This window comes from Neoarius graeffei, chromosome 11 (assembly GCF_027579695.1).
Source record: "Neoarius graeffei isolate fNeoGra1 chromosome 11, fNeoGra1.pri, whole genome shotgun sequence".
Lineage (NCBI taxonomy): Eukaryota > Metazoa > Chordata > Actinopteri > Siluriformes > Ariidae > Neoarius > Neoarius graeffei.
In genome coordinates, this window is record NC_083579.1 from 61,954,385 (window position 1) to 61,974,240 (window position 19,856).

The 19,856-nt window shown below is 41.5% G+C and overlaps 1 protein-coding gene and 1 non-coding gene across 3 annotated transcripts; one reads left to right on the top strand and one right to left on the bottom strand.

The window, feature by feature from the left end:
• Nucleotides 1–4,305: 4,305 nt before the first annotated feature.
• On the bottom strand, nucleotides 4,306–18,430 carry dusp23b (dual specificity phosphatase 23b). Of its 2 annotated transcripts, XR_009655657.1 has the most exons (4): nucleotides 18,185–18,430; nucleotides 9,033–9,326; nucleotides 4,531–5,440; nucleotides 4,307–4,428 (listed from the first exon to the last, which is right to left on the bottom strand). XR_009655657.1 is itself a non-coding variant. In XM_060934526.1 (3 exons), exons 2-3 carry the CDS (start codon nucleotides 9,300–9,302, stop codon nucleotides 5,252–5,254), a joined length of 459 nt encoding a protein of 152 aa, XP_060790509.1. In that variant the 5' UTR covers nucleotides 9,303–9,326; nucleotides 18,185–18,430; the 3' UTR covers nucleotides 4,306–5,251. The 2 variants fall into 2 exon arrangements, 1 of the variants encoding a protein (XP_060790509.1); XM_060934526.1 differs by having other exon boundaries at nucleotides 4,306–5,440.
• A 140-nt stretch (nucleotides 18,431–18,570) lies between these two features.
• trnal-cag (transfer RNA leucine (anticodon CAG)) lies at nucleotides 18,571–18,653 on the top strand. Its single transcript has one exon. It is a non-coding gene; the product is annotated as a tRNA-Leu (tRNA).
• Nucleotides 18,654–19,856: the final 1,203 nt, after the last annotated feature.

A 19,856-nucleotide genomic window follows, 5' to 3' on the forward strand; every position in this document is an offset into this window, starting at 1 on the left:
GTAGTCAGCTGGGATAGGTTCCAGCTTGCCTGCGACCCTGTAGAACAGGATAAAGCGGCTAGAGATAATGAGATGAGATGAGATGAAACTTTATACAAAATGTCAGACAAAATTCTGCTTAGAATGTAAACAAACCAGCGAAATGACAATAGCAGTTTGTGAAAAATGCTATAATAATGATTCTTGAAAAATAAAAAATATACATTCTTACCATCAAATTCTTTTATCCCACATTTTGTTGCTTTTTTCTGTATTTTTTGGGGTTTTGTTTTTGAGTAGAGTTTTTATTTCATCCTCGGTTGGTTCAGTAACGCGCTCTGCCATTCTGCTTTTCTCTACTCATGGTATATGAGCTGATAGCCTAGTAGTAGAGTAGCCAATCAGAGCGCGCAATTGCTCATATCCAGTGAATGTGGATATAAATATAAAGATACATAAGATTGACTGTTTGGAAAGTAATGGATGTTGTAAAATATGCTTGCTTGACCTCAAACTAGAGAATTACATCTATTAATATACAGTATGTGTCTGAGCACCTGGCCCTTTAAAGGTCTTTGCATGGAAGCTTCAGAGGCCTTCTTATATATATATATATATATATATATATATATATATATATATATATATTAGGCATTGCTGAAAAGTGGCACTCCCGATGAGTGTAAAATGGATTAGTAAATAAATCACACGCTACTTTTTCAAAAGTAAATTAAAAAATAAGTGCTGGATAATAACCCATTTATCTCATGTAAATAAAGATACAAATTTAATTGTCCGATGGTCAAGTGTTTATGTGATACGTACATTACCTTGCACTTACAATCGGGTAACCTGTGGTGGTACACGTACATCGTTCAGTCATAAAAGCCATCAAAATCAGGTCGCTGCATTACCATATTCTCTTAAGTATGGAGCTGCACTCTGTGTATGGAGCTCCGCTATCACATTAATGTTGGAGAATGGTAGCACTTTCTTTTGTTCACCGTTCGTTTTCTCTGTTCTAAGTTTGATTTAGCGGATGATCTATAACCTGTAGGGGTGTCACGGTATGAAAATTTAACATGACGGTTATTGTGACCAAAATTATCGTGGTGTACGGTATTATCACCGTTATTTGAGTGGGCGTGGCTCAGGTTGAGTGGGCGTGGTTCAGGTTTTCAAGTTTGGACTGTGGACAAGTGGATCCTGACCTGGAGATGCAAGTACAGTATGTGGAAATAGGGAGCATGCAGCAATGGGTTAAAAAGTGCAGTGTTTATTATATAATGTAAAAAAAAAAAAAAAAATATATATATATATATATATATATATATATATATATATATATATATAAATAAATTCTAATGAAAACTGCCGTTTTCAACATCATGGTAAAGGTTAGAATGGTGTTTACCTCCGGATAGCGCAAAACACCACAGCTAGACACATTTTAAAATGCTAGCAGTGGGCGCACTTCGCAATAAAGATCATTATCAAAGTTTAACATTATTGACAGTCGGATACAACTGTTGTATTTTCCCTCGACCCGAAGTCATACGTTACTTCGTGTTTCACTGATCCATTTTCACCGTCTTGTGGCGAATGAAAGTTTAGCTGTGTAACTTAGCTTAGAATGGTGATGTTTACCTCAGAATAGCGCTAACCACAGCTAGTGCTAGATGCATTTTAAAACTGCTAGCAGTGGCCGTCTTTCAACAATAAAGATTATCATCAAGGTCTAACATTATTGACAGTCGGAAATAATTGTTTCATCTTCCCTCGTCAAAAGTTACTTTGCGCATTTCAGCTAAAACATACACGTTAACCTACCTTGCACTTGCTGTACAGATGCTGATGATGGTCTCGCAGATGAGTCATTAGATTTGATGTATTGCTGCCTTTCACTGACACCTTTTTTCTGCACACTCTACATGCAGGAGCACCGTCATCAACAAGTTGTCCCTCCGAATTTTTGAAATATCCAAAATATTTCCACACTTCCGATTTTATCCGCTTGGAAGGCGGATAGATGTCTTCATCTTGATGACCACCACAGTCTCCTCCTTCCGCCATGCTTGAACTTCGGACAGTGAGTGAGTGAACTTGAGTGGCGTCGGCGGGAAAACTCGCACGAAAGTTCAAAGTCTCGCGAAAATGGAAGCTATCGCGGTTTTGACACTCAGAAGGTTATGGTCACCGTCAAAATATTTTAGCGCGGTAACCGTGTACACCGGTAATCGTGACAGCCCTAATAACCTGTATAATGCCTTAAAATTACATTTTTAAAAAAGAATAATTATCAACAGTAAATAACAGAACTTGTCAATTGTGTGTAAAATCTGTAGGTTTTATAATGAAGTTATAACTCTACTGTCAGTGGGATCAAGCATTTGATTTGTGTCTTTTCAACCAATGTGTCATACACCATACATTTTTAATTTACATTTTAATGATGCTGTAACACTGTTTATTAACATTACAAACGTGAAAGTATAGAATTGTGCCTACTGCAGGTGTCCGTTAATCATAATGGTAACTTTTGGATATCTCATTAATTTCAGCAAAACCTTGAAAACCAAACAAAATCCAAAAATTAACCGCTGTTTGCTGATCACAGCAAGTAGACTGATGTATCCCCCATGTTTAAGAATGCATACGCAATACTGACACAGATACTAGTAAACAATATCGGTTCTCATAGCAACACGATTCTTGCAGTCTAAAAAGATTGCTTTTCTCAGTGAGTAAAGACAAACAAAATCATGTCACGTAAAAATACAATTTCATTTAAAAAAAAAAAACATGCGAGTAGCTGATAATGGAGTGTTTGTAGGCAGCATACAGCCACCTGGCTGGGTATGTGTGTGCTCACTCTGTGTGTGTGTGTTTTCACTGCTTCAATGATCAGGATTATTTTTACAGCCAAACGCTTGACACTTGGGCACCTTCAGGGTTGTTTACAACAATTTAGAAGCGATGTATCCACTAGATCTCAGCCTCGATAAATTATGTAGCATGTAAGTGACGTCACAATCTTGGATTCTCTCAAGCAATTTGCATTCAGAGCGTGACCCACTGGCGGCTCGTTAATAGGGGCGATTTGGGCGACGCACTCCCAAAGAGGGAGGGAGATTTTTTTTTTATCTACTCCTACTACCACGGCAACAGTAATGTCATTGTCCAATCAGGCTAAGGTCGCGCCTGGTGTAGCCATGCCCTTTTGGGGCGATTTCTGTCAGGTTCAGATTTGCCCCAAAATCTCCCATTGACACTAATGGTACGTACATTTTTTTCGAAAATCCTGCTCCCAATGCATTTTCTATTAGGTTTTATGTGCTCGCACAAGCAGCGTGCTTACGTCATACGCCTGTTGCGCCGTGCAAGTGTTGCCAGATTGGGCGCTTTTAAGTGCATTTTGGTGGGCTTTGAACATAATTTTGGGCTGGAAAACGCAACTTGCGCGGGAAATGTGTGAACATTCTATGAAGGAGATGGCGGCGAGTGTTGAGTGCGACAATACGATAGCGTCTCTGAAAGAAGTTCCCTTTAGTCGTCGCACCAATGAGGAGAAAACGGTAATCAAACAGCGAGGACCTCCTAGACCGAATTTAAACATCAAGCAAGTGTCTACGAAGGGGGAGAAGACCTACTCAAGAGGTTTTAACAAGAACTGGTACCACCGGAAAACTTGGCTAGCTGGCTGTGATGTAGTCAGTGCTCTTTTTTGCTACCCTTGCGTTCTCTTCCACCCTGGAAGTAGCACAGCAGACGGTACAGTGATATCTGATATTTGAATTTACTAGGCAAAAGTTGTTTTTGTGTGTGTGTGTGTTACCAATGGCAGTTTAACATTGCCATGCTTGGAATATTTCAGTAGCCTCAAGTTCTCTCTGACTTGGTGTAAATTAAGCATATTTTCAGTTTTTATATATTGTACAGTATATGTGTTTATTGGAGCCAGCAGCACCTTACCTTTTTTCCAACTTGTTAAGCCAAGTTGCACTGACTACAAAACCTTGTGTGTATATAGCTAAATAACTAAAGCCTTTTGTGTTCATTGACATGCTTGTAATACTTTAAATTTCCTTTTAAGGCATGGCTTTCTGGAGGAATTCTTGGGAAAAAAAACTGCAGAATTTATTTAGAATTATTTGTTGTTAAAATGGTGCAATTCCATATAAAAAAAAAAAAACACAATTAAGCTGCACGTTTGTTTGATGGTTATGCTTTTCTTCATCTTTTTCAAAACTTAAATAAACACTTGTTTTGGATTTATATCCTGCCACTTTAATTGCATTCTTTAGAATGAAGAAATTAGAATATGTTTATAATTAAGAATTTGTGTCTACTTATTATAGAATACTGGAATAATATGAGAAAATGAGTAATGTAATATTAATTGATTGTGATGCCAAATGTTTTGCTTTGAAGGCTTCACAATGAATCTTCCTTAGTTTTAGCCTGGCAAGCCAGACTAAATGTGAATATTTGCCACTCGTAGGCAAAAATATTTTTGGCCGCTAGGCGGGTGGGTCTAGTTTACTAGGCTACCTTAGTTTGCCACCTTTAACTTGTTCAGTGTTGCCACCTAGTGGAGAGAAGAGATTGTCTATATTGATATCTGAATTTACCAGGCAAAAACAAGTTCGGCCAATTGATTTGCTACCTAGGTCAATTTACTTCAGTTCTGTGGACATTTACGGTCCGTGTAGACATAACGGGGGAAAATTGCCCCCCCCCCGAAAAAAAATTCAGGAGCCGCCACTGGCGTGACATTTGAACCTTAGTGAGAGTAAGATGGCAGCGCCCAGGGAAGTTTTATTTTAAAAGAAAAACAAACAAACAAACAAACAAACAATCTGTACACAGTATACAGGCACAAATGTGAACAAATGGAAAATGGAACATGTCTTGTATGGATATTATCGGTAAGTACAAAGGAGGTTTTTTGGGTTTTGTTTGCTTTTAAAAATGCTAAGTTCTATCTGAAATGTACACAAAACTAAAAAGTATTTTACATCCATCCATCCATCCATCCATCCATCACCGAACCGCTTATCCTTCAGGGCTGCGGGGAAGCTGGAGCCAATCCCAGCTGACTTCAGGCAAAGGGGGGGTACACCCTGGGGAGGTCATCAATCTATCACAGGGCTAACTATTTTACACAGCACTTTTATATAGTTTATTGACTCAGTTACTGTGAAGATAAAATACAATTTTATGAGCAGCACAGTTCCTTCAAATAATTACATTTTATATTACTTCATATACATCAACATTTATTTTGCTGGTAGAACTGCACTACCATTTGCTCCTGTTCTCGCGTTTCAATAGAACCACGGCGTATCTTTCTAATTTCATTAATGGCATCAATCCCACTGATTTTTCTGCTCTTCACCAAGTAGCAGGCCAGCATAGTTCCAGTTCTTCCAAAGCCATGCAAACAGTGCACTGCAACCCCCTAACATAAACAAGATCCAAGTTAGAAAACATCAATATCAGAACAACACTAGAAATGTTTTTAATTATAAAAACCCATATCAGAAAAAGTTGGGATGTTGTGGAAAATGCAAATAAAAAAAGAAAGCAGTGATTTCTACATTTAATTTAACTTGTATTTCATTGCAGACAGTATGAACCCAAGATATTTCATGTTTTGTCTGGTCAATTTCATTTCATTTGTTAATATACATCCATTCCTGTGTTTCAGGCTTGCAACACGTTCCAAAAAAGTTGGGACGGTGCAATTTAGGGCTAGTAATGAGGTAAAACAATTAAATAATGATGTGATGTGAAAAAGATGATGTCAAAAGGAACCCAGGAAAGGCCTAGTCTTTTAGGAGCAAACATGGGCCAAGGATCTCCAGTTTGTCAACAAATGCCTGAGAAAATTCCTGAAATATTTTAAATAGTCCTCAAAGAAAGATACAAATGGATTTGTATATTTCACCCTCTACGGTGCATAATATCATTAAATGATTCAAGGATGGGCGGCACGGTGGTGTAGTGGTTAGCGCTGTTGCCTCACAGCAAGAAGGTCCGGGTTTGAGCCCCGTGGCCGGCGAGGGCCTTTCTGTGTGGAGTTTGCATGTTCTCCCCGTGTCCGCGTGGGTTTCCTCCAGGTGCTCCAGTTTCCCCCCATAGTCCAAAGACATGCAGGTTAGGTTAACTGGTGACTCTAAATTGACCGTAGGTGTGAATGTGAGTGTGAATGGTTGTCTGTGTCTATGTGTCAGCCCTGTGATGACCTGGCAACTTGTCCAGGGTGTACCCTGCCTTTCATCCGTAGTCAGCTGGGATAGGCTCCAGCTTGCCTGCAACCCTGTAGAAGGATAAAGCGGCTAGAGATAATGAGATGATTCAAGGATTCTAGAGGGATTTCAGTGCATAAAGGGCAAGGGCACAAGCCTAAGCTGAACACCCGTGATCTCCGATCCCTCAGATGGCACTGCATCAAAAATAGTCATTTACCTATGGCTGATATAGCCATATGGGCTCAGGATTATTTTGGCAAACCTTTGCCAAGCACTACAATATGGAGTTACATCCACAAATGCCAGTTAAAACTTTACTGTGCAAAAAGGAAGCCTGATGTGTCCAGAAGCGCCAATGACTTCTCTGGCCTCAGAGGCATCTAGGATGGACCTGTATTGTGGTCAGATGCATCAGTATTCCAGGTCTTGTTTTTTTTTTTCTAAATAATGGACACCATGTGTTCCAGACCAAATACAGTGGGGCAAAAAAAAGTATTTAGTCAGTCACCAATTGTGCAAGTTCTCCCACTTAAAAAGATGAGAGAGGCCTGTAATTTTCATCAGGTATACCTCAACTATGAGAGACAGAATGGGGGGAAAGAATCCAGGAAATCACATTGCAGGATTTTTAAAGAATTTATTTGCTAATTATGATGGAAAATAAGTATTTGGTCAATAACAAAAGTTCATCTCAATACTTTGTTATATACCCTTTGTTGGCAATGACAGAGGTCAAACATTTTCTGTAAGTCTTTACAAGGTTTTCACACACACTTGCTGGTATTTTGGCCCATTCCTCCATGCAGATCTCCTCTAGAGCAGTGATGTTTTGGGGCTGTCACTGGGCAACACGGACTTTCAACTCCCTCCAAAGATTTTCTATGGGGTTGAGATCTGGAGACTGGCTAGGCCACTCCAGGACCTTGAAATGCTTCTTACAAAGCCACTCTTTTGTTGCCCGGGCAGTGTGTTTGGGATCATTGTCATGCTGAAAGACCCAGCCACGTTTCATCTTCAATGCCCTTGCTGATGGAAGGAGGTTTTCACTCAAAATCTCACGATACATGGCCCTATTCATGCTTTCCTTTACACGGATCAGTTGTCCTGGTCCCTTTGCAGAAAAACAGCCCCAAAGCATGATGTTTCCACCCCCATGCTTCACAGTAGGTATGGTGTTCTTTGGATGCAACTCAGCATTCTTTCTCCTCCAAACACGACAAGCTGAGTTTTTACCAAAGAGTTCTATTTTGGTTTCATCTGACCATATGACATTCTCCCAATCCTCTTCTGGATCATCCAAATGCTCTCTAGAAAACTTCAGACGGGCCTAGACATGTACTGGCTTAAGCAGGGGGACACGTCTGGCAATGCAGGATTTGAGTCCATGGCGGCGTAGTGTGTTACTGATGGTAGCCTTTGTTACTTTGGTCCCAGCTCTCTGCAGGTCATTCACTAGGTCCCCCCGTGTGGTTCTGGGATTTTTGCTCACCGTTCTTGTGATCATTTTGACCCCACGGGGTGAGATCTTGCTTGGAGCCCCAGATCGAGGGAGATTATCAGTGGTCTTGTATGTCTTCCATTTTCTAATAATTGCTCCCACAGTTGATTTCTTCACACCAAGCTGCTTACCTATTGCAGATTCAGTCTTCCCAGCCTGGTGCAGGTCTACAATTTTGTTTCTGGTGTCCTTTGACAACTCTTTGGTCTTGGCCATAGTGGAGTTTGGAGTGTGACGGTTTGAGGTTGTGGACAGGTGTCTTTTATACTGATAACGAGTTCAAACAGGTGCCATTAATACAGGTAACGAGTGGAGGACAGAGGAGCCTCTTAAAGAAGAAGTTACAGGTCTGTGAGAGCCAGAAATCTTGCTCGTTTGTAGGTGACCAAATACTTATTTTACCGAGGAATTTACCAATTAATTCATTAAAAATCCTACAATGTGATTTCCTGGATTCTTTCCCCCCATTCTGTCTCTCATAGTTGAAGTGTACCTATGATGAAAATTACAGGCCTCTCTCATCTTTTTAAGTGGGAGAACTTGCACAATTGGTGGCTGACTAAATACTTTTTTGCCCCACTGTATGAAAAGGACCGTCCAGACTGTTTCCAGGAACAGGTCCAAAAACCAGGGTCTGTCATGGTATGGGGTTGTGTCAGTGCCCTTGGCAATTGTAAATTACACTTCTGTGATGGCAGCATTAATGTAGAAAACTACATTGAGATTTTGGAGCAACATATGCTGCCTTCAAGACGATATCTTTTCCAAGGATATTGCAACAAATCAATGTAAAACCAGATTCTACACACAATTACATAGGCACGGCTGCGGAAGATGAGGGTGCTTGTCCCCTCTGTCCGCAATAGAAAACGTGCGGCGAATTTTGAAACAAAAAAATATGACAACCACCCTGTACTGTTACACACCTTAAGACCTGATTGCAGGAAGAATAGGACAAAATATCACCTGAAACACTTCATCACGTGGTCTCTTCAGGCCCTAAACATCTTTTAAATGTTGTGCAAAGAAATGGCAACATTCTAAAATTGGTAAATGCTTTACCATCGCAACTTTCTTTTGAAATGTATTGCAAGAATCAAAATTGGTGTGTTTATTTTGAAGAAACAAAGTTCATGAGGTAAAAACATCAAATAATGTGCAGTTGTATTGTTTTGAGTGCAATGCAGATCAAATATGATTTAAAAATAATTGCTTTCAGTTTTAATTTCAACATACCATCCCAACTTTTTCTGATTTGGGGTTGCAGATTAGATTGAGATTTAAAAAAAAAAAATTTTTACCTCTCCTTTTGAATTGGCCTCCTCCACTATGGACAAGAAGCGCTTGATCTGATCAAAAGTTGGAGCACAGAAGTCGTGTATTCTAATGTGATGTAAAATCAACTCTGGACAAGTGTCATGGTAAGGGGGCTTTCTTTCAGACAAAGTGATTAAGTGTTTGATTCCATTATTTAGTAGAAATTGATAATGGGCTGTCATCCTTGGCATCCCCAGGCCAGCTAATTTACATTGTTCAACCCAAGAAAAATTGGGAGGTGGAGTGGCTGCCATCGTTCTCAACAGTCCACCGCTGACCTGTAAACCCAGATTAATATGGTAATAAAATCACCATGATATTTTGTGACTTGAACATTACATCTCAAGTAGGCAGTAATTAATTTTGAATGTTGTACTTTTGCAAAGTCAGCATGGAGCCCCAAAGCAGACTCAATGTTTTTTTTTAACCATCATGCTGTCATTTCTATTTTCAAATGTGAAGCACCTCATTGACTTAACCTGACTAGGCCTAACTAACTTGCTTATTCAGAATGAGCAAGCAGAACTTCACAAAGTGGAGGAGAGACGAACTGATTGAGGGTTAAGAGGTGGAGGGGCCAGAAGGGTCCTGGAATAGAGGAGTTTTAACCAAGTAACATTTATGTCCATTATTTTTAATAGAGCAGAAAGTAAATTAAAGCCACATCAGTAAGACCTGATGAATGTATGTCAAGTGTTTTATGTTTACATTCACAAGTTTGTGTGTATCTGAAGATTCAAAATATGCATACATTACATACTGCATTTTGGGCCCTAAATCACTTAACTACAATGCACATTTTCTCATCTGAGTGATACCAACTATTTACTGCACTTGTGACTTAAAAGCCTATGGCTTGGCTAGTCTCTCACGTTATTGATACCCTGCTGTCAGTCATATATAAACAGAAACAGTGCCATTCTACAGATTAGAGGTCGACCGATCTATCGGCCGGCCGATTTAATCGGCCGATTTTTGCCATTTTTTTAATGAATCAGCATCAGCCGATTTTCTTATTTGGTCGCGCCGATTTAAAGTCAGGCACGACAGCTACGTAGAACGCGGCGTGCAAAAGACCCAAGCCAACAAACGTTTCAGGAGTCAGCAGAGATAGCCTGGCTTCAATTCTTACATTTCAATGTCCTAGTTGACGAAATTCGTTTGTGTCTGAGAGCCTGAGGCGCCTGTTATTTATTTTGAACGAACCGTAAGGACACGGAAGCGGATTCAGAGCTGTAATTTCCACACAAACCGCGTTCTTAACAAGAGTGTTTCTGGCGGCGCGAAGGTCTGGATATTGTACTGTACAAACCGCCATTTTTAATATGCGGGCTGCCTGAGGGGGAGAGAGCGCGAGCACGGTGTGGTGTTGTTGCGAGGGAATGCACGCGCTGCGAGAATGAGTGAGTGAGCGAGAGTGCACACGCGCATGCGCTCAGCAGACTGTATGTATGTATGTATGTATAGTGATCCAGGGTGGGTTTGTTTTTATTTTACATAAGCAGAGACTGCAGTGCGGGGGTCAGGAGGAATCCTGGCGTGTCTCAGACACAATTCGGGATTTCCTTCTGAAATAACGGAGGTAATGTAGTTTTTGAGACAGCTCGCGAGGACATCTGGCTCAAGCATGTGCTCGCCATGAACCTTGATTGATGATGAGAAAATGATTCCCCTGGCATTACTATTACCCTGCACTACTTTTCTTCCTCCTCCTCCTGTATGTAGACTATATTTCTTAAAATTGCACCACAGGGATCACAAAGCTATTGCTTTTCTCCTACATAGTAACATGGACTCTTGCATCCATCCCATAATTCATCTCATTCAGACCTGGATCACATCACACCCAGTGTTGTGTGTCCTCTTATTAGTATGATATTTTAGCATGCCAATTAAGGACAATACGATAGCATATCGGCCCTAAAAATCGGCCCAAAAAAATCGGCAGCTCATATCGGCCATCGGCTGACTCTGACCTCTAAATATCGGTATCGGCTTTAGAAAAACCCATATCGGTCGACCTCTACTACAGATTTCCCCCGTGACTCCACACTCCAGCTCCAGCCCACCACCCCTACCTGTACTGCTGCCGGGGCCTCTCGACAACCTCTCACCCTGGAGGCCCATTCACTCACCACCACAGACTCAACTCTCTCCATTCTGGAGAGGGACCTCAACAAGCGCTTTAAGAAGCTGAACCCCTGCAAAGTAGCAGGTCCCAACTCTGTCTCACATTTACCCTGAAGCACTGTGCTGATCAGCTGTCCCTGGTGTTCATAGACATCTTCAACACCTCACTGGAGGCATGCCATGTGCCAGCCTGCTTCAAGGTGTCATGAGGTTCGATTTCTCCTTTCCAAAAACCAATGGCATAGTCATAATTCTAGTTTTGGTGGTGTTTATTGTGCTTGTTTCCCAAGTGCCACCAGAAATAAGTGAAAAAAATATTTATAAATATATACAAGAAAAATGCAAAAGTCCATAAAAGAGGGGAGGGGGGAAAAATATTTGTACACAGTACTTCATTTACTGGCAAAGTCTTTCCAGAGATGTTACCTCCTGTGTAACTCCAGCAACTACTCTCTAATTTGGAGGTAGCCTCCCTTTTATAGGCCCCAGGCTCCTCCTATACCCATGAAAACCAGCGTAATCCATAATAATTTAATCCAGGCATGCCTAATTCTAATAAACAAAATATGAAAAAACAAAAAAACAAACAACCCCCCCCCACATAATTCAGATCCCAATATTACTCCGACCAATAAAGCTGGTAAGCAAAATAATAATTAAAAAAAACCCCTACAAAATTATACTGACGTCACCCACGAGCGCCCAGCCAATGAGGCTTTTTAAACATGATGACGTTTACTCTGTTTAAATAAATACAGTACGGATAGCAGATGAATTATAGAGTGAATTGGTGAGTAAAACCCAAAGAGGATTTTATGGCAAGTAAAGTGGTTATTTAGGAAGGCAAGTGTGCACCCTTGGCGACCTAAAATGACTAACTGACCAGTACAATTGAAACGGGATGAACGGTTATTGTGAGAACAGGTTCACTTCAGCTGTGTGTGTGTGTGTGTGTGTCGCATCTCGTGATGGGCTACTCCATCACACAAGGCCTCCACCATTATCCCTGTCTCCAACTACAGACCCCATCACCCTGACTTCTGTGGTTATGAAATCCTTTGAGCACCTTGTGCTTTACCACCTTAAAGTCATCACTGACCAGGTCCTGGACCCCATGCAGTTTGCCTACAGACCCGATAGATCTGCAGACAGTGCTGTCAACATGGATCTTCATTTCATCCTCCAGCACCTGGACTCCCCAGGAACCTATGCTGATCCTGTTTGTGGATTTCAGTTCTGCCTTCAACACCATTATCCTGGCTCTTCTGCAGGACAAGCTTTCCCAGCTGAGCATGCCTGACTCCACCTGCAGGTGGATCACTGACTTCCTGTCTAAAAGGAAGCAGCATGTGAAGCTGGGGAAACATGTCTCTGACTCCCGAACCATCAGCACCAGATCCCCACCAAGGCTGCATCCTTTCTCCTCTACTGTTCTCCCTGTACACCAACAGCTGCACTTCCAGTCATCAGTTTGTCAAGCTCCTAAAGTTCACAAATGACACCACCCTCATTGGACTCATCTCTGATGAGAATGAGTCTGCCTACAGGTGGGAGCAGAGCCGTCCCATAGGCTATGCGAACTGTGCAACTGCACAGGGCCTCGCGCCACTAGGGGGCCTCGCGCCTTAAATCTTGCTGTGTTTTTTTTAAAATTATTATTATTTTTTTAAATAAATACATTAGTTATGTATGATTTTGTATCAATGAGATGTCACATAAAAACAAACAAACAAACAAACAAATAAAAAACAAATCCAAACAAAGCGAGTTTTTCATTGTCATTACGTAATGCGTCCTCACTGAAGACGGGAGAGGAGGAAAGTTAAAGCGGGGGAAAGTAAACATGTCGACGGCAAGAGAACGCGACCGATTTCGCAAGCACGAATCAGGTGCTGAGAAGAGGAAAAAATTTAAAAAGAAGGAGGAATTTCACAAGTTACTGCAGGGATCGCTGGATAAATTTATCAGTACTGCCAGTGGCAGTACTGCCAGTATCAGTACTGCCTGTGGCAGCAACTAGCATCTCCATCACGCACACCGACACTGTGGCAGAGCCGAGCGGGTTTCTACAACAGCAGGACGGGAACACGCACACTGAGGATGACGGTGAAGTCCAAGGTGAGGAAGGAGGATAATAAGTAGGCTAGCTGTGGTTGAGAAATATTTTATAATGAGGCTTGTGCCCGATTCAGTTGAGCTGGACCACACGATCAATTCTGTTTTTTTTTCTATTACAATCGATCAGAGTTTGCAATAGAACTAGAATAGTTGCATCCGTGCGACTGTTATTCATGCGCAATTACGCATCCATGTCAAAGATTAGGGCCTCGCATTTCAAGTTCGCACAGGGCCTCGCACCCCCCCTGAGACGGCCCTGGGTGGGAGACTGACCATCTGGTGTCTTGGTGCAGGCAGAACAACTTAGAGCTTAATGCGCTAAAGACAGTGGAGATGATTGTAGACTTCAGGAACAGCTCTAGCACACCCTCCCCCATAACCCCGTTTAACTCCCCAGTAACCTCTGTGGAGTATTTTCGCTTCCTGGGCACTACAATCACTCAGGACCTTAAGTGGGAGACGAATACCTGCTCTCTCACCAAGAAAGCACAGCAGAAGATGTACTTCCTGCGGCAGTTGAAGAAGTTTGATCTGCCAAAGACAATGATGGTGCACTTTTACACCACCATTATCGAGTCCATCCTCACCTCCTCCATCACCGTCTGGTACGCTGTTGCCACTGCCAGGGACAAAGGCAGACTGCAGCGCATCATTGCTCTGTTGAGAAGACGATTGGCTGAAACCTTCCATCTCTTCAGGACCTGTATGAGTCCAGAACCTTGAGGAGAGCAGGATTGTGGCCGACCCCTCTCACCCCAGACACAAACTTTTCAAAATCACTCCCCTCTGGTAGGAGTTTAAGTCCAGAACCATAAGGCCAGATTTTTCCCCACTGCAGCTGACCTCATCAATAAGGTCAGAGACCCTCACTGACTCGAACCTCACACTTTCAACCTGCAACATTAATGCACTTCGTCTCTGAACTGCAATTTTGCACATTTCAAGGTCATGTCATACATCTTCATTCTGTGAACTTTTACTGCACATTCCAGCACACACTACACAGCTTGGCTATTTATTTAACCCACTGCACATATTCTCCTCTTCTCACACATTCATGTCATGACTTTTCCTCATCTTCATCATCTCATTATCTCTAACTGCTTTATCCTGTTCTACAGGGTCGCAGGCAAGCTGGAGCCTATCCCAGCTGACTACGGACGAAAGGCAGGGTACACCTTGGACAAGACGCCAGGTCATCACAGGGCTGACACATAGACACAGACAACCATTCACACTCTCATTCACACCTACGGTCAATTTAGAGTCACCAGTTAGCCTAACCTGCATGTCTTTGGACTGTGGGGGAAACCGGAGCACTCGGAGGAAACCCACGCGGACACGGGGAGAACATGCAAACTCCGCACAGAAAGGCCCTCACCGGCCAAGGGGCTTCTTGCTGTGAGGCGACAGCGCTAACCACTACGCCACCGTGCCGCCCGCCATCTTCACCATGTGACCTCTTTTTGCATATTCTGGAACACAGCTTGGACTTCAAAACAATGCTTGTGTACACCTTAAATATGTTCACTTTTCAAATATGTATATTTCAGATCCTTTTGTCTTTGCTAAAAGACATGGTAGGCAGCACAGTCGCCTCACAGCAAGACGGTTCTGGGTTCGAACCCAGTGGCCGGCGAGGGCCTTTCTGTGTGGAGTACGCATATAAGAAGATATGATGTGTCTGTGTGGGTTTCCTCTGGGTGCTCCGGTTTCCCCCACAGTTCAAAGACATGCGGTTAGGTTAATATGGGACGGCCTTGGGCTGAGGTGCCTTTGAGCGAGGCACCTAACTCCCAACTACTCCCCGGGCGCTCTTAGCATGGCTGCCCACTGCTCTGGGAATGTGTGTGTGTTCACTGCTTCAGCTGGGTTAAATGCAAAGAGGAAATTTCACAAGTGTGTGATGAATAAAGTTGTGCTTTCTTTCTTTCTAAATTCTTCGATCTTAACTGTTCAATCACCGAAGCGAATTCCTCGTATGTGGGAATGTACTCGGCAATAAACTTGATTCTGATTTCTGGATCGGATCCAGTGGATCCTCTGCCCATCTTTTGAAAATGCAAACTTTCTAATCCAGGACTCTTATGGCCCTATCCAACTCCCCTTACAATCAATCAGTTCCTCTCTTCTCCCTGCTGACCTCTGTACAGTAATATTTAAAACATCTTTTATTCTGATTGATTTCCATTCCTTCATGGTTAAAGCAGACTAATGTCTACATTTGGGCAAAGCTATGATTTAATTATAGCATATCTGGAAACATTCAGTCACTCTAACATTCAATCAGACCTACTTCAACTGGGTTGTAGAGAGGGAAAAAATAGGGCTACGTTGTAATTAAACATAGTGTTTATTACTAATGTAGATGTAAATGCACCAGCTTCTTACTTGTGTCGCTCGATAAACCATATTCTCCAAAGATATTTTAACATTATTGACCTTAACCATACAATTTGTGAGGACATTCACTTGACAATGCTAATTATAAATAGATATTCACTGCTAGCTAGCCTTCTTCTTCTTTTTAATGGCAGATTATCACAATCTGTGTATACCGCCACCTACTGTACAGGAGTGTGTGAAGGGACTGGACAGATTCTATGTCAGATTACTAGGCTACCAAAAAAAAAATTATATTCTTTTCATTAGACCTGTATCATTAAGATAAGTGATTAGTGCTTTAATTCTATTTCGCTGTATTCCTTCTTCCTTTAGTATGTTGTGAATGTCTGAACCTGCTTCAAGCTCCAACCATTTCTGTCTTTGAGAACTGTATTTACTATAATGGAATAAAACATGCTCAACATCTTCCTTAACTCTACATCCTTGACAAAGACCATCACTTTTACCTAATATCTGTAATGTCGCGTTAAGACCGGTGTGTCCCAGTCTTAATCTTGTATATACTACCTCCTCATTTCTGTTAAATCCCATTGATGTTATTCTTTTCCCCCCTACCTGACTCTGCATATTAAAGTATTGTCTACCTTTGGGTCCTGTTTCCCATTCTTTTTGCCATCTTTTCAGACTCTCTATTTTAATTAAGGCTTTAGCTTCTCCTTTTCCCAGTGGAATATGAATGTCTATCTGTTCTTTATCAATGGATTCTTTGGCTATGTGGTCTGCCATTTCATTGCCTTTAATTCCTATATGGGCTGGTACCCAACAAAACTCAATAGTAAGTCCCATATTCCTTACGTGAGCTAAGAGATGTTTAACTTCAATTATTAAGTCTTCCCTTGTTGAGTTACCTGATAAAAAACTTTGTAAAACTGACATTGAATCTGTACATATTACTGACTTGAGTGGTTTGATTTCTTCAATCCATCTTAATGCAGAAAGAATTCCAGCCATTTCAATTGAGTAAACTGATAGGAAATTATTCAGTCTATAGAGATCTTGCATGTGACGTCACAGCCGATCCAGATTGTGACAGACGCCATCGTGTCGGTCAAACGCCATATTCCACCTTCTACTTCTACGTCTGCTTTTACTTCTACCTTTTCTTCTGGAAAACCCTACTATATACAATTCTACTACAACGGCTGCGGCTACAAGCTCTCCCTACCTGTGCACGGGTTTTATGTTTTTTGTGTGTATTTTTGCGTGTTGTTCGTCTGTACCGGACTTCAATATCCACTACAACCGTATGGACTTACTGGACATTGGTTTCCAGCAGAAAATGACGGTTTGTAGCGATTTCCATCGCATGCACAACATTCCGGACGAGACCAGATTGTGAGACCAGCGGGGTCTCCGTGGATTGTTATCGGAAGCAAAGCGAAGGAGGCGGCGCCGGGAGCCGAAGCAAAAGCGAGGCTACAGGCAGAGCCGGCCTGTTGACTAAGCTCAGAAAACAGCTACTCAAACCTCCACTGCCAAGCCTCTACCTCTCCAACGCCAGATCCATGTAAACAACACGGACGATTTGGAATTGCCTTATTCTATAATCGGCTGGTCAGTGCTATACTCAATACTTAAGTGACTTACCCATCCAGTGAGGATCATTTTCTTGTTTACAAGATGCCACATCTGAGTCGCTGACAAATCCTGAATTTCTGTAAAGAAAACTGTCCAGAGATTTATAAGCACGCAGTGCTTCACCACTGAACAGCGAGGGAAAGTTGATGAGGTAATCATACACGTCCGGGTATTCCGCTGGCAGTTCAAAATCCGGTCGTGAAAACTCCGTCCGGTAAGCCATAAGGGTCACAAATCTGTAGATCGTTTATTTTAGACATATATCTAGTTATCTGTTCATTAGAAAAATGAGCCGTGTAGTCCGTCGGTTGAAATTGATCCATTCTGTACACGAGTGCAGCAGTATTCAGCGGTGTTTTTGACCGACACGATGGCGGTTGTGTACTTTCCGGTCACGTGACTGCAAGATCTCTATAGCCATATGTTTTTTTTGAATTCTGGAATATAAATTCCAATGCTACATTTACCTCTTAATACATCTTCTGATCCATCAGTATAAATTTGGAGATATCCATAAAATGAAGAAGTCAAGTATTGTTTGCAAAATAATGCAAAACTCTTTTGATTTGGATAATCTTTCTTTACCTCTAGCAGTTCTATATTAACCTCAGGGGTAGGCAGAATCCATGGAGAGACACCACTTAAAGCTAATGCAGGGCTGTATGTTAATTCCTTCAAACCATACTGGTTTGCAGTATTGTCAATGTTCCACCCAAACCCATTACGCTTCTTGTAATATTCCCAGCCATCTTTAAGTACTGATATGGCTGGATTGTTAATACTGCACTGCTAGCTAGCCAGCTAGCTGGACAGTTTTTGCTTTGACTAGCCGGTTAACTCACCGGCTTTATGCTGCTTTGCAGTTAAATTATTTACGTGGAATGAGCTAGATATCTTAACTTACCTCAGCCGATCTGTGAAGACGAATTTCGCTTTCAGGGGATATTTATATTTAACTACGTTTAATGTTAAGCACACGCCTAAGAGACATATACGTAGCCTAGCCCTACAGGCAATCCTATAACCACCTGCTAAGCAGCTAAGTTAACCAGCTAGCTAACATCTAACTAAAAATACCCACTCGTAATTGTCACCACTCATAGTTATTAAGATTAACTATAAAAACGCAGATGATAAATGTCTCGTGATTTAAAACCTGCCAAGTTCATAAACAACGATATTTGCATTATACATATTATTTTACATGATTTACAACAGTATTAATATATGCGCACTATTAATTAATCGTTGTAATAATAATAGCACCCGGAGACTCTTATTTCCATGTATGTCAGGATGGCCGAGCGGTCTAAGGCGCTGCGTTCAGGTCGCAGTCTCCCCTGGAGGCGTGGGTTCGAATCCCACTTCTGACAGTACAATTAAATTTTATATCAATGATATCTTCAACGACTTTACATTAAAATGTTGTATTCGTTTGAGTATGTTAAGTTTAGCATACCTGGACTATCTCTGTTATCTATCACTACTGGAATATACATTACATTTTATACACTCATATACCTCTAAATCCCACTGTATTATTTAGAAACACCTTCGTGGCCTAATGTGTACTTTGTGTAATCTGTTATTTAAGCTAAGTATTATTTATCTGAACCCTTCATTTTAACATTTATGTTTATATACATACAGCTTTAGTTAGTTAGAGGTCACTAGCTATATTACCATTTCTATTCTGCCTCCCCTGCAAGAGACAGTCTGCTTAAGTTTTTGTGCAACCCAGCAGAAACTTTCCTTCCATCCATTATCTGTAACTGCTTATCCTGTGCAGGGTTACGGGCAAGCTGGAGCCTATCCCCAGTGCCGTATTAAGCCAATGCAGTGCCCCTGGGCACTATACCTCAAGTGCCCCCCACACACACACTGCGCGCACGCGTTCAGTAACCTCCTGCACACACTCACAAACCTTGCCCTTTGCTGTCAAAAATATAGCATATACATAAACAATAGTACACATAAGGTCATTCTTCCTCATTGAAAATTTATTAAGTAGGCTACATCAGCCCATCAAATTCACTGAAAACAACCAACGATATGCATGTAGGCATATTGAAATGTCTTATTCAAAAATGAGCAGCATATATTTGTATGTCTCAAGGGGATCCTTGTCGTCGCCGACCCCTCGGCTAACACTGGCGGTGGTTGTAGCATCTCCCCGGCTAGTGCTAGCAGGGCCATCTCCCTCACTAGCATCGCTGATTTCACTAGCTTCGGCTTCAGCGCTGGTAGTGACAGCAGTTGTCTATGTTTTTATAAAAAAAAATGATCTAACACTGGAACATTTTTAATTGCAGCTACACGCCTGGAGTCTTTCTCTTTTTTTAATTTTCTCTTCGCACAACCATTCAGTTGATGTCTGTCCATTTTTCATTTCTACCGCGGTTTTAAAAAAATTGATACATTTCACCGTAGGTGGACTGACTCAACTGACAGGTTGAGGAAAGGGGGGTTAATGGTCACATAGGCCACTCTTGCTCAGAATTATAATTATTGTTGTTGTTCTTATGAAATTAGTGTTCATAATGAATTATATATGACTAACAATGTCAAGTGTATAA